General features: G+C 36.5%; 1 protein-coding gene across 4 annotated transcripts in view; it reads left to right on the top strand.

Moving 5' to 3' along the window:
* LOC113058683 (T-lymphoma invasion and metastasis-inducing protein 1-like) overlaps positions 1-14950 on the top strand; it is a 68620-nt gene extending 53670 nt beyond the window's left edge. For 3 of the 4 annotated variants that reach the window (XM_026226823.1, XM_026226824.1, XM_026226822.1), the window contains 12 exons: positions 6008-6202; positions 8254-8322; positions 9516-9641; positions 9796-9904; positions 10215-10394; positions 11164-11282; positions 11974-12082; positions 12181-12239; positions 12354-12459; positions 12559-12646; positions 14075-14247; positions 14320-14950. In XM_026226823.1, coding sequence (XP_026082608.1) covers positions 6008-6202; positions 8254-8322; positions 9516-9641; positions 9796-9904; positions 10215-10394; positions 11164-11282; positions 11974-12082; positions 12181-12239; positions 12354-12459; positions 12559-12646; positions 14075-14247; positions 14320-14804 — 1818 coding nt within the window. In that variant the 3' untranslated portion in view covers positions 14805-14950. Of the gene's footprint in view, positions 1-1108; positions 1570-6007; positions 6203-8253; positions 8323-9515; positions 9642-9795; positions 9905-10214; positions 10395-11163; positions 11283-11973; positions 12083-12180; positions 12240-12353; positions 12460-12558; positions 12647-14074; positions 14248-14319 lie in introns of those variants that run through there. The other variant, XM_026226825.1, reaches the window with a different exon arrangement.
* The last annotated feature ends 956 nt before the right edge of the window (positions 14951-15906 follow it).

A 15906-nucleotide genomic window follows, 5' to 3' on the forward strand; every position in this document is an offset into this window, starting at 1 on the left:
TTTCCCTTCCTTTGTGTTGGTTTGATTGTTTCTTCACACCGTGGAGCCTTTTATACTCATAACAAGATCAATAAAAGATCCGTAATTCCACTGGAACACTAAGTTAGTTTCAAGATTCATTCTTCAAAGATTTAGCACTTCAATTGCGGTCACATTTACTGTTGTTTGGCTAATTTCCTTAGCCAAAAACTCCATAGGAATCCATGCAATTGGGAATTTTCATGATGGTAAAAGATTTCCCCACACAGATTTGAAAACGGATTCAATATGATTGTGTGAATTGACCGCATCGACTAGTATGCATCTGATAATGATCTAGTATTTCTGTTTTATTGTGTGCAATTCATCACTGCTTGTTTTTTCGGAAGAAATCATTAGAATGCAGTACTTCACTCATCCTCTTTAGACTTCTACTGGAAAGTGTATCCATTAGTTATCCATTAGACAGCCAGTGAACGTCATCAAGCAATCAGAGGTGATCTCTCATTAAAAACAGTAGGTTGTTGCATTAAATATTATCAATAATAGTGAAATCTCCAAAGAAAATGCAACCAAAAGCGTTCCGATTTGGCTTCTCAAGTAAAGGTTTATATTTTTATTTGTTTGTTTAAAGTGGTAAGAAAAAGAGGAATTCTTATAACAGTATTCAAGAGTTTATTTACTCTGATTTTATGATGCATCTTGGTAAAAATGTGTAATATTCCCTAATTTGATGATATTACTTAAACTTATTTAATATTACTAATTTTACCTAAATATCATTCTGTATTTTGATCAATTTCGCAAAACAAAAGCAGTCAAATTTCAAAAGTTTCAAAGAAGTAGAAAAGTGCAAATTAGGATTACTCAAAAAATAATGAGTTGAGTTTTTATAAGGAATGATACAAGGCTTCCATGAAATGCATATTTTGTGGAAAGCAAAACACCGTAAATTAGTATGGATGAAACAATTATGGATTTAATTTGGCAAATATGAAGCCGGGTGGTGTAATCAACTAGTCTTTCAGGCAGACAACTAGTTCATATTATCTTTCACAGCATTGATATTCTTGAGTGGCTGAACTCACACATCCCATCACAAACAATCAGAACAACCTTCTAAAGGAGATTCCTTCAACTTCCTCTTCCTCTTCCTCTTTCCATTCACCCTTGATTGTTTTTACATGTGTCTTGAGTATCTTAACTTATGTGGCTCAGTGTTTGCTCAGCGTGGCAGGAAGAGAGAGAGGAGATAAATGAGGTGGTGTCGCATCAGAACGGGCGGGTGAATACAGATTTGGACGAGCAGAGAGAAGGTGGGCGACGAGTCTCTCTCTCTCTCTCTCTCTCTCTCTCTCTACTTTGTTATTTGTTCTATTTGTCGTGAGCGGAGGGATGTTGTCGGGTGCTGCAGCAGTGAATTTGTGATTTCTGAGGCGTTTCCTGAAACTGATCCAGCGTCAGAGACAGTGGGCCGGCGTGTTTCTCTCCGAGGCTGTTTCTGCTGATCCTGAGTCAGTCATGTCTGTGCTCAAACGCAACAGACACAGCAAACGCTCGTCGGACTCCATCTACGACCTGCTGCACCTGGTGAGAAGCGTTTTATGATTGCCGTTTATCTCAAATCGCTGTCTTTTATTGATCAGGACAGGGCTTTGGGTTTCTGCGCTGGTTTTTGTTGGTGTTTTGTGGATTGTTGCTTGGGTTTTCTAGTAAAAAGTGACAATTATTATTATATTGTTCATGCACATTTTACTATGAGAATACCATGTTGTTGTTTTGTGTGATGATGATTTTAAATATCATGCATATTGTCATAGATCAAAGTACTATCATGTTAACATCTAATATTATGATTTTAGGTTTGTACTATTTTACAGACCAATCGGATTATAATTATGAGCAATTTTGCTGGAAAAACTTTAGACCAGCCTACAGTGGTCTTGGCACGATCCCAGATTGGTCTCCAGATAGATTTTTGTTGGTTTTAGGGGGATTTTAGACACTTTTGAACAGTTACAAACCAGTTTATCCATGCTCAGACACCAGCTTAGGCTGGTTTAAGTTGTTATTTTAAGCAGGGTGTGGCGATCTTGTTGGGATTTCATAGAGGAAAGTTGATTGGAAGTGTGGATTTCCCTTTGCATAACACGTGTTTGTTTCTTCAGAGCATGCAACCTTTTATACTCATATTAAGATTAATAAAAAGATCCCTAATTCCACTGTAACACTAAGTTTATATAAAGTCAGGAATTTGTTTGGAAAACATTTCCTAATGTTGGAATATAAATCAAACATCTGTGAAGTCACACTGCAAGATTTCATCCTTTTTATCTTTATTCATTGCAAATGTTCTTAAAAATTTCAATAGGAATCCATGCAATTGGGAATTTCGCATGAGGGCGGAAGATTTACCGTACACATTTAGCAATTGTTTCACGTTGGTCATGTAAATTTGTAATGTTGACTGACAGAAAGATGCTTGGTTTGAAAGTGACTCTTTTTGAAAACACTGACAATAGACAATGTACTTTTTTGCCTGCAAAATGTCACTAATGTGATGCATCTTTAGGGTTAGGGTTTGTTTAAACAGGAGGTTGTGAGCTCTACACCTTAGCAAACACCACTAACAAGCGTGTTTTACATTGGCATTTTCCCAGCAGTTAATGTGTTTTCTAGTGTTGTGCACTGGACGTGGAGGGTGGCGTATTTTCTCTCTGCTGTTACGCTGTTTTGAGACTCAAGGACGCTGGGAGAAACACTGTAATTCATCCGTTGTTTGTCCTTGCGTGGGCATTCGAGGACCTTTAAGACTCTCTCCGCTAATGAACAAGGAAAGCAGCTTTCACACGTTTAAAAAAAAAAACCTCTGTCAGCCAAAATAAGCATCTGTAGTCTGCTAAATAAATAAAAGTAGTTTAAAGTCAATGTTAGTGCTTTCTCTTTGCAAAATGCAAATCACAAGGTTTGTTTTAATGAGTAGCTTGGTAGATATTTTGATGAACCTGACAGTTTTGCTTATCCTGAGCTGCTTTGGGTTTCTGTGCTGGTTTTTGTTGGTGCTTTGTAAACTGTAGCTCTCTGAACGTCAGATGTTTGGATTTTCTTGGTAAAAGTGCTATTTGTACATAGTGGTAGTATGATAATACTATGTTTTTTGCATTATAGTACTATGAAATACCTTAGAGTAGCCTTTAAATATAATGCATATCACCATATATCAAAGTACCATTGTGTTATCATCTATTAATATGATTTTACCGCCACAATACTTTTTTTGTATGGTTTTACTTGCTAGTCTTTGATTGCTTTTAAAGACTAATCGGATTGTGATTATTCTGTGCTTTTGCATGCTTTTGTAGCTATTATTATAGTTAACTATGTGTAACTGGTAAGAAATACTAAAACTATAAATGTTACTTGAAAAAATTTTTTTTATTTCAGCTAAATGTCTAGGAAATGCTTTTATATTTATTTATTTATCTCATTAGTAACGTAATGTATTAAAATAACTACAACTAAAACAAAAATGATTGAAAACTATATTGACATTTAAAAAAACTAATAAAAACAAACAAAAATGTTTTACTAAAACCAATTTTTTTTTTATGAAAATATGAAAAATAACTCATTCAACAAAGACTACAACATTATCTCAATGAAATTAAATGAACACTGGTACATAGAGACGTAAAATAAAGCTTATTTACTTTTAAGAGTGCATTCTGGGAAACCTGCCGGTGTCGTCATGCTTTGCTTCTTCAGCGCGACTGTTTATGTCTCTCCACAGAAAAAAAACCCAAGTTTAAGTAGCTGACCTTTAAACTCTGTTTATATCACGGGGTTTTGTACGAGGTTTTCTGTGTGCAGTAGCCTTGATCTTCCTCTTCAAATAATCTCTTATGTCTCTGTTTTCAAAAGCCTCCGATGTGTCTGCGTTGGTGGATGTGTGGCGTACGAAAGGGCCACTTCTTCTCTCCTAATGCACTTGTCTCAAGACTGTGCCGTTTCAGAGAATGATGGAGAAATTCAGAGGAAAGCTGACAGCTGCTGTATCTGAAAGCGTGTGAACGTGTCTCTGTGATAACGGGATCACTAACATCTTGACAGTTCTCTCGCTGCTTGTACGCCGCAGTCGTGGCAGCTGATGATGTTTTAGCTAATGACTAAAGTGACAGGTGAAGCCCGACGCCCCTCGGAGATGATATTCTGCATCCCTGATTTATTTGTTTACACACAGACAGAGACACAATGTGACGCTCCTGAGGAATTATTATTTACACAAAACACATAATGTTCCTGCTAACTTACTGAAATTGTAACCCTGAGAAATCACACCTGATGTAGTATTTGAAGATCATATACAGCCCTTGTGCTTTATTTACATGCATTTAAGTTTGCTGAGATCCGGTTCCTTGTAAAAAAATATCACTTGCTTAGAGTAATGCATTGAAATCACTACTAGCATCTGAAGTGGGCTTTTCTCTACTATCTGCATTGCCATTGGCTCTCGGTGCATTGCATTACTTTTTTTACTTATTTGAATATAGTTGAACTCTAATCAACTAGGTTGCATCGGTGAGCACTTTCAGGTATGATTCAATAACGTTTGCGATAAAGTTTGGGTCACTGAAAGTTTTGTTTCAAACACTTAGCATTGAGATAACTTTAAGCTGTCTTCTCAGTTTTGGTCAAGTTCATATGTACTTGTCACCTTTGAAAAACAGCAAACTGTTGGTGATTTAGAAGGAAACTCTTCAGCCTCGACAGAAAGAGTGAAAGAGAGTGAGAGAATTAAAGATGATTTTAAATAATTAAATAATGATCAATTAATTTTAATTGGTTCAATATTTGTATTTTTTATTAATTGGTATTAATTTTATTATTTATTTTGTGTTAATAAATTAATTAATACATTTATTTATATTTAGTCCAATATTTTTATTTATTTTCTTAATTTATTATTATTAAATAATTTTAATTAGGTAATCTTTATTTATTTATGTTTAATGCATGTTAATTGCTTAATGCTCTGGCAATATTGTGCTACTCTACACAGTCAAGCCAGTAAAGCTCATCTGAATTAGTTTCAATTTATTAATTTATTTATTTTCTGGAAATTGTAAAAATATAATGGTTTATACATTGAATAATCATGCAGTAATGTCTATTGTTAAATAGTGCAGTGAATGAAATACTTCTCTTCACATTCTTTGTGTAATTTCATCATTTTCTCTTTTTATTTGAAACTTCTAGGAACCAAACCAAAAGATCAGATCAGATTATTCATAACAAATGAATGAGTCTGGCATCAGTGTGAAACAGCTTCACGTTACAAAGCACTTGAGTTAAAAACAAAAGACTCAAAACAGTAAACACTAGTACTGTAAAATGACTCATTTGCACTGCAGAAGAGGTAGATATATTTCATGTATGAGTCAAAAACGTCATTAACAACTCAATTTGTGACCTTTCAACACGTTCTTCATCATCTTGACTTGTCTGGGACACATTCGTATCCTCAGTTTAACGTTTCTCATGTTTAAATTACATACAGCTGTCCTGCCTCTGGCCATCCCTTCATACTGATCTACCATAGTAAAAACAGTGTAGCAAAAGATCTAGATAGATGGATAGATAAATGGACGGATGGATGGTACTTTCTCTCAGTCCGTCAGTGTGACTGTGAGAATAACGGTCCATGTGCCATCACAGCCGTTCCCATAGCAACCGCATCCATGGACAGGTGCTTATGTTTTGGTTGGTGTTCAGAAGAAATGAAGACATTTCAGAAGAGCAGGGAGAGAGAGAGAAAGAAAAGAGAGGAGAGGCAGGAAAAAGAGCAAATGAGTGCTAATGATTTTTTTATAGCGTTCTTCATCTGAGTGGCTGGCTGGATCCAGCTGCAGGTGCTGTAAGCGTGTGTGTGTGTGTGTGTGTGTGTGTGTGTGTGTGTGTGTGTGTGATAATAACAGCACAGGACTGTCAGATGTCTCAATCATCACGACTGTCGTTTCTCTCTCTGTAGAGTACGGAGCAGGTCGCAGCTTTCTGCCGCAGTCTGCACGAGATGAATCCCTCGTCTGAGGTCGTCTCTTCCTCGTCTGGACCGGAGTCTTCCTCACTTCCTCCGAGCAACGCCACTCCACGCCAGCTCTCCGATGCCGACAAACTCCGCAAAGTCATCTGTGAACTGGTGGAGACGGAGCGCACCTACGTCAAAGTCAGTACCTGTGTGTGTGTGTGATTAATCAGACATATTCACCTGTGTGTTTGACTTTCATAAGTTTGTGCCCTTCATCGAGTCGAGGCCTGAAGGGAAAGATATTGTGCCCTTGGCTTGCCTCTTTCTGCACCCTCTCACTCTCTGTCTTCGTTTGAAATGGAATACTAGCATAGAGCATACTGCCTTAAAAATAGCATTTGAAACCGAATGCAATGATTTAAAACAGCAGTTTGTCACATGACCTCACAGTATTCTATGCAGCGTGTGTTATTGTATACTTAAAGGGATAGTACACCCAAAAAAAGTCAGTTCTGTCATTGCATTTGTTTTCTTCTTCTTTGGAGCACAAGATAAGATATTAGCCCGTGGCATGCACACACATGCACACATTTACGGGAGTGACAACTGTATCCTACAAGTGAATTGTCTCCTGAAAAATGCAGGTAGTGAGTGACAACCGTATTTACAGAAATTGTGCGCAGACTTATTTAAACATGAGTGTTTTTTTATGTGCAGTGCAAGAAATCACTGGGCATGTTCTGAATCCTCAGTGTTGCCAGATCTTGCTCGATTCTCTCTGTATAGCTCATGATTGCTCGCTGTGTTGAGATCAACGACAGAGCCGTGACAGTATTTCCTCGTCTCTCTGAGGACGGCTGGGATTACAGTAACACCTTCACTGACATCCGGTTCGTCACTGGGAATATTTGCGGTGTATTTGGATTCATCTGCCTGTTTGAGCAAAGAACTAAATCAACAGTCTGAATGAAGCACTACAGCAGAAATTAAACATGACGAGGCTGAGCAATACAGCTGGAGAAATAGTTTTGGGAGTTTTTGGATATATTTATGTATGTATGACTCTTAATGGGGATCTTTTGACCCATAATGTTGACCAAACAGCTACTATCTACCAAGTGCATTTTAAAATATGTACTGCATGTAAATTCAGTAAAAAAATATTTTTCAAAATAATTTCAGTTTTAACAATGATGCCTTCTATTTAATGCTTTTTGTATAGATCAGTGTAACAATGCATCTCCTAAACATCATCTTGTGCTACATGTATTTTTGACTAAAACACTTAAAAAGATACTTCAGGATCTCTGTGAACACTTTTGATTGACTCAAATGATTCACTGAATCAGTATTGTGAACCAGTCAGGTTTATAATCGTTAACTAAAACTAAAACCATAAAAATGTTTTTACTTAAAATGAAAACACTTTATATTTATATGAAAATAAACTTGCAAATTAATATAAAAGCTATATACACAACAAAATCACCAAAACTTTAAAATTGAAAATATGAAAACAAACTAGTTCAAATTATAAAAGAAAAAATTATAAAAATAACAGGATCTCTGATGTCAAAATAATCTGCAATTAATTGTTTTTACTTCAGTTATTTTTTCTAATCAACAACTGATGCTTGTTAACAGATTATTAACCAGTAAATGATATGATTATTTTAAATTAGAGAGGATAAGTGTCTGTGATCCGTAAAAAATATTAACATTTGTTTCCCGGGGGTTCATTTTGCATGCCCAAAAATATGGGAATTTTTTTTTTATTAATTCATTTTGGCTTATCTTTTATGTTGCTATAACTTCTTATATGCAATTTCTTTATCTTGTTCTTTTTTAAATAAGCTACTGTTAATTGAAACGATTTGTTGTGTAGCGAGGGGAACTAAAATAACATAGCTATGTTTACATTTATTATAATGTTTATAAACTTTTCGCATCAGCGTTAGAACTATTTCTGAATGAAGTAATAAAATGCGACTTATTAATAGGCTATGAAATGTATGTATTTTTTCTCTAAAAATCAATTGTTTATACGTTTAGTGAAGCCTATTTTAACAATGTATCAAAGCTTTTTAAATATTTAGTTAAATTACTGAAAATTTATAAATACATTACTTTTTAAACCAGTCCAAATTCTTAACGGTCACAAAATTGGTCAAATATACAGTCAAATATATTGTTAATATTGTAAATGTTGCTGTTCTTTAATGTTATTGTGTGTTCTCTCTCTCTTTCAGGATCTGAACTGTTTGATCGGGCGATATTTAACCCCGCTGCAGAAGGAGTCTTTCCTCACTCAGGATGAGGTGAGTTGAAGCGCTGCTGATGGTTTCATCTTATTATCAGCTGGCGCGCTCAAACACACCTACAGAACACAGAATGATATTTCATAATCATCCTGATGGAGAGCAGCGTGTAGGAGGACACTGAGACAGAGACACACACACACACACACAAAGAAAAGAGAGGTAGAGAGTGGGAGGAAAGAAAACTTACATCAGACAGAAGAGAGGAAGTTCTCAATCTACCGTCTGCGTCTCTGCTCCTTTAATGCCCAGACTTTAAGGTTCAGACAGATATCTAGAGAGCAGTATATGTATTTTTAAAAATATGTATTTTATGTATTATTATGTACTGTTTTAGGTATATGTTAAAGTGAATATCTACAGTTTTTACTTATATTTGTTATTGAAGTAATATTAAATACATATATATTAGTTCTATCTATCATTACTCTGTATATATGGAGATTTTTAGATATTTTGATGTTTTATATTATTTGTGTGTGATATGGAAGCTCGTTTCTACCACTGAATAATAAAATAAAATAATAAAAAAGGTAATTGTGACTTACCTAACGAATTCGAGTTCATATAAAATTGAAATTGTAAGAACATATCAATCTTCCCCCCTAAAAAATTTGACTTTATAACTCGCAATTGTATAGTTTATTTCCCGCAATTCTGAGAAAAAAGTCAGAACTGCGAATTATTGTTTAAATCTTGAAATTGATATTTCCTCAGAATTGTGTTTAAATCTCAAAAAATAAAAAATTCTCAGAATTGCAAGTTTAAATTTTAAAATTGTGATTTTTTTTTCAGAATTTTTTTGTTTAAATATTAAAATTGTGATTTTTTTTTTTTTTTCAGAATTGCAAGTTTAAATTTTGAAATTGTGATTTTTTATTCTCCGAATTTTTTAGTTTAAATATTAAAATTGAGATTTTTTTTTTTATTCTCAAAATTGTCACTTTATAACTCGCAACTGCGTGTTTACATCTCACTTTTCTGAGAAAAAGTCAGAAAAGCAAGATAAAGTTTCAATTACCTTTATTATAATTTTTTTATTCAATGGCAGAAACGTGCTTCCATACTATAAGCTTTTTTCCGTAGCACATACATTTAAAATTTGAATTGTTCTATGTTCATATATAACATAATAATTGGTTTAAATTATAACATTTGAGCACATTCATTTTTCCTGCATGTGTATCTGATAGCTGGACGTGCTGTTTGGAAACCTCCTGGAGATGCTGGAGTTTCAGGTGGAGTTTCTGAAGACTCTGGAAGACGGAACCCGGCTGGTGCCAGACCTGGAGAAACTGGAGCGAGTGGAAGAGTTCAAGGTCTGCCCCTCTGATGCTTGTTTTTTTGGATGTGTGTGATGATAATAACATGTTTTGGACACTACAGTTGTGGTGCATTACTCAAAGGCAAGATTTATTCAACACAAACCATAATACCAGATGTATTTCTTTCAAAATCCCTCTCGTCTTACAGAAAATCCTCTTTTCTCTGGGTGGCTCGTTCCTGTATTATGCCGACCGCTTCAAGATCTACAGCGCTTTCTGTGCCAGCCACACCAAAGTGCCCAAAGTGCTTGTCAAAGGTGCGTAAATCTCTGTTCAAAGGCGACCTTGCTCCCTGTGAATTGAGTCCTGCACCATGGGGTCTGTAAATCTGATGTGAGCGGCTCTCCGGTGTGTAATACAATCCTGCCGCTGCGTGTGGGATATTTTTATTATTTAATGTCGATTCTGTAGATTTGTTATAGGATAGGTTACGTAACAGTGTTTTCCAGTAAGTCGAAGAACTTAATGTACTTGTAAACACTTTGCGCCACCCGTCTTCAAATCTTTCCATCACTATCAGTCTTGTGACAGCGTTATCACATCTTCCTGTGTTTGTGTCCTCTCCAGCAAAAACAGACGCGGCCTTCAAGGCGTTTCTGGACGAGCGTAACCCTAAACAGCAGCATTCGTCCACGCTGGAGTCGTATCTGATCAAACCCATCCAGAGAGTGCTGAAGTATCCTCTTCTCCTGAGAGAGCTGCACTCGCTCACAGACCCCGACAGCGAGGAGCACTACCATCTCAACGGTGAGAGACTGGTGCATGTGAACATGCAGTTGTTGTTTTTAAAGAAGTCTCTTCTGTTCTCCAAGGCTGCATTTAATAGATTTTAAATGCAATAAAAACTGAAATATTATTACGCTTTAAGATGACTGTTTTCTGTTGTAATATATTTAAAAAAGGTGTTTATTGTTGTGATGCAAAGATGAATTTTTTCTCATGATCCTACAGAAATAATTCTAATATGCTGATCTACTGCTCGAGAAACATTTCTGATTATTATCAATATTAAAAACAGTTGTGCTGCTTCGCTTTTTTTGTGATAAACCATGATTTTTATGCAGGATTCGTTGAGGAGTAGAAATGTCAAAAGTACAGAATTTATTTAAAATAGAAACTTTTGTAATATTATAAATGTCATTACTGTCAACGGTTTAATGCGTCTTTGCTGAATGTATTAATTTGAAGTGTTCATTTCTTTTTAAAAAGTGTAGTTTATTGTCCAAGAAAGATGTTATAACTGAAGCCATCAATCTGAACGATTATGTTTCAGCCAACTTTCTGAATTCACTGCTATATAATTGACACACATATGTGACCCTGGATCACAAAACCTGTCTTAAATGAGTTATACATCATCTGAAAGCTGAATAATTAAGATTTCCATTGATGTATGGTTTATTAGGAGGACAATATTTAGCCGAGATACAACTATTTGAGACTTAAGACCGGTTTTGTGCTCCAGGGTCACATATGTATAACTGATATATAATTTCTTTTCTCTACTGTTTTGCAGTTGCAATGAAAGCCATGAACACAGTGGCCAGTCACATCAACGAGATGCAGAAGATCCACGAGGAGTTTGGAGCCGTCTTTGACCTCCTCATCTCTGAACAGACCGGAGACAAGAAAGAGGTTTGTCATCAGCTCCTTCCAGTCAACTAATTTCACTCGACAAGCAATGTTTTACTGTTTGCATCCACCCTAATTTAGTATTTAGTTAACCAATATTTTGTTTTATATATTAGTTGCACAGTTATGGTTCTCACGTTGTCTGAGTTCACTCTTTGTTTGTGGTTGCATGTGAGTGCAGCTTGGGATAATACAGAAATGTTCAACCACATTTCATGCTCTGCAGCTGATAGAAACTTAAATCTGTCAGATCAGGTTTCCTTCTTTATTCCAGTATTTACTGTCATCTGCATGCATATTTAAATCTTATTAGCTTATAATGTGAAAACAGTGAAACTTTGTTGCATAATGTGGCTCTAAATGATGCAGTCTGACAGACGAGATCCCTTCTGGATTGCAGATTGCGAGAGGTGTGTGTGTGTGTGTTTGCGTGCGTGCGTGTGTGTGTGTGTGTGCGTGTGCGTGTGTGTGCGTGCGCCTGTGTTAGTGCATGTGTGTGCGTGCGTGTGTGTGTGTTTGCGTGCTTGCGTGTGTGTGCGTGTGCATGCATGTGTGTACGTGCGTGTGTGTGTGTGTGTGCGTGCGTGTGTGCATGTGCATGCATGTGTGTGCGTGCATGTGTGTGCGTGCGTGCGTGTGCGTGTGTGTGTGTGTGTTGTGTGAGCTCTAACGGTGGCGTCTGCTATGATTACAGGTTGCAGACTTGTCTATGGGAGATTTACTCCTCCACACCAGCGTGACATGGATCAACCCGTCCTCCTCACTGGGAAAGTGCAAGAAAGAGCCACAGCTGGCCACATTCGGTGCGTTCTCTTCCCATACAACCTCAATTCATAGATAGATCGATCGCTGATAGATCTGAAGTCATTTTATGAAGTGTAATGTTATGTTTCTCCTCCAGTGTTCAAAACCGCTGTAGTGTTCATCTGTAAGGATTACTCCAAGCAGAAGAAGAAAATGGTGAGGGTGTTGTTTTCATGCTCTTCTTTAATGCAGGACAGTGTTCACACCCTGATTCACATCAGAATGATGAATGCGTGACATTATTCACACGCATCTGTCTGTGTTTCTCAGAGTGGTTCTCACAGAGCATCAGTCTCAGGTGAAGAGAAAGATCCCTTCCGTTTCCGCCACATGATCCCCACTGATGCACTTCAGGTGCGCACACTGTCCAATACAGGTAAGCTCACCTGTGGCCCGTCAACACACACACACACAAAACAATTCAATGCATGATGAAGTCAGACCCTATAGAGGTAAACAGAGAGCTGTGTTTCAGATGGAGAGAGTGCAGCAGTGTGTGAGATCGTCCATGTGAAGTCTGAATCAGAGGGAAGACCAGAGAGAGTGTTTCAGCTCTGCTGCAGGTCAGTGTCTCCTGCACTTCAACAATCTGCAGAAATACACACACACATACAATACAGTTTGGAAACATTACTATTCTTAATGTTTTTGAAAGAAGTTTCTTCTGCTCCTCAAGCCTGCATTTATTTGATCAAAAATACAGAAAACAGTAATATTGTGAAATATTATTACAACTTAAAATAATAGTTTTCTATTTGAATATACTTTTTTTTTTAAATTATTCCTGCGATGCAAAGCTGAGTTTTCAGCATCATTACTCCAGCCTTCAGTGTCACATGTGACATCAGTCGATCACATGATCATTTAGAAATCATTCTAATATTCTGATTTATTATGAGTGTTGGAGACAGTTCTGCTGTCTGATATATTTGATCAATAAAAGGTTCAAAAGAACTGCATTTATTAAAAAAAATAATAATAATATATTTTCTTTACTATCACTTTTTATCAATTTAACACATCCTTGCTGAATAAAAGTATTGATTTTATTTTTTTTAAAAAGGAAAAAAAAATACTGACCCCAAATTACTGACCAGTAGTGTATATTGTTATCACAAAATATTTATATTTTAAAAACATAGCTTCTTTTTTTTTTTTTTTTTACTTTTTATTCATCAAAGTATCCTAAAAAGTATCACATGTTCTGAAAAAATATTAAGCAGCAGAACTGTTTCCAACTTTGATAATGAATCATCATATTAGAATTATTTCTAAAGGATCATGTGATAATGATCCTAAAAATTCAGCTTTGCATCACTGAAACAAATGATCATTTAAAGTATAATAAATTTAAAAACAATTATTTTATATCACAATATTACATTTTTTTCAGTATTTTTGATCAAATAAATGCAGGCTTGATGGGCAGAAGAAACTTCTTTCAAAAACATTAAAAATAGTAATGTTTCCAAACTTTTGGTCTGTACTGTATATATATATATATATATATATGTGTGTGTGTGTGTGTGTGTGTGTGTGTGTGTGTATATCATGCATTTTAAAACAAATGTGTATGTGTATATATATATATATATATATATATATATATATATATATATATATATATATATATATATATATATATATATATATATATATATATATATATATATATAATAAAATGAAAACATATTACAAATAATTTGTAAGTATATAAAAAATTATAGAAACAATATATATTAACATTTATTTCAAAAATATACATATTTAGCATATATTTTAAATATTTCATATATAAATATATTTTATAAACTAGATATAAAGTCAACTGTCACCATCTGGTGGAGAAACCTTGTACTGCCTTTCTGTACATTTGTGTCAAAACTGTTATTGTGCACTGCTGCATTTGTTGTTGCATTGTTTCTGTTATGTGAACTACGAAGTCAGCATGATTATTAAACTGATACCACTGTGCAAAAATGTGTCTGCAGCTCTCCAGAGAGTAAGAAAGACTTCTTGAAGACGGTTCACTCCATCTTGAGAGATAAACAGCGGCGTCAGCTGTTGAAGACGGAGAGTCTTCCTCTGAGTCAGCAGTACGTTCCCTTCGGAGGAAAGCGCCTGTGTGCGCTGAAAGGAGCCCGACCGGCCATGAACAGAGCAGGTACACACACAAAGAAAGGATGCATTAAATTGATCAAAAGTGAGAGTTAAGACATTTACTGTGTCTTCTCAGTGTCTGCCCCGACTCGTACTCTGGGCCGGAGGAAACTTGTGCGCAACCGCTTCACCATCGACACAGACATTGTTTTCGACACCGAGCCCGACAGCGACTCGCCAGACTCCCAGCATGCTCAGCAGCAGGGCGTCGTTCCGGCGGGCGACACCGACCGCTGGGTGGAGGAACAGTTCGACCTTCAGCGCTACGAGGAGCAGGACGTGAAGGAAACGGACATCCTGAGTGACGACGATGAGTTCTGCCAGTCCGCTCTGAGCCCGTCCACCGAGCCGGACCTGGAGGGAGCGCTCGCCGCCCTCTCGCTGGAGGAGGAAGAGAAGAGCAAGAAGGACTACAAATCCCAGCATGCCAAGCTGTCTCATTTAGGGAAGCAGTGTGCTATGTCAGTCGCCAGTGTGGATGAGCAGGTGCAAGATGAAGACATCTGGGTGCGACGGGACGGCAGCACGGAGAACCAGACACAGGACGAAACTCAGAGCTGAAACACATCAGGAGACAACCTCAATTAAAGGAATAGTTCACCCAAAAATGAAAATCTGCTGAAAGTTTACTCATCCTCAGGCCATCCGAGATGTAGATGAGTTTGTTTCTGCATCAGATTTGGAGAAATGTAGCATTGCATCAGTGTCTCATCAATGGATGCTCTGCAGTGAATGGGTGCCGTCAGAATGAGAGCTGATAAAAACATCACAATAATCCACAGCACTCCAGTCCATCAGTTAACATCTGAAGAAGACAATATAATATATAATGTTTTTTCTCCAGTCATCTGGTCTGACCCAGGAGAGAAATCTGCACGGATCAGACACAGATTACAAGCCAAAAACAGTCCAATACAAATATGTTTGGTGTGAGGAAAAAACAGATTTTTTCACTGGAGGAAGTGTTATTATGGATTGTAGACTCATATTTTATCTTAAACTAAAACGCTTAAAATTATAGATTAGTTTCTTGCAAACATGCAGCTTTTTGCTTCATGAGATGTTAACTGATTAACTGGAGTACTGTTTGTTATTATCAGCTGTTAGGACTCTGACGGCACCCATTCACTGCAGAGGATCTACTGGTGAGCAAGTGATGCAATGCTACATTTCTTCAAATCTGATGAAGAAACAAACTCAACTCATCTGCATCTTGGGTGACCTGACAATGAGTAAAAGTTCAGCCAATTTTCATTTTTAGGGGACTGTTCCTTTAAAGCTTTTCAGCCGTTGCATGACGACAGTTTCTCCACACTAATATTCCCGAATGTTAGACATTCCTTTCCAAGTAGCTGTAAGATATGATGCTTTAAACACTTTAGACGAGCTCTACATGTGCGCTGTGGCCAATCAGAAACCGCAGGAAACGTTGTGGTACAATCAAATAGAATTAGAATTGCACATTCGCCGTTGGACCGCCAACGTCTGCCAAACATTTCTGTTTCCTTCTTGACATATATAGATATATATGTATGTATGTATATATAATATGATATATACATATTATTTCCAAAATAAGGGCTGTGATTTATTTATTACGTCCTTCAGATGTAAGAAGAATGTCAGCCTGATTAAATATCTCACTTTTTAATTTGTTCAGCAT

Source organism: Carassius auratus, chromosome 40, assembly GCF_003368295.1.
Source record: "Carassius auratus strain Wakin chromosome 40, ASM336829v1, whole genome shotgun sequence".
In the NCBI taxonomy this organism is placed as follows: Eukaryota; Metazoa; Chordata; class Actinopteri; order Cypriniformes; family Cyprinidae; genus Carassius; species Carassius auratus.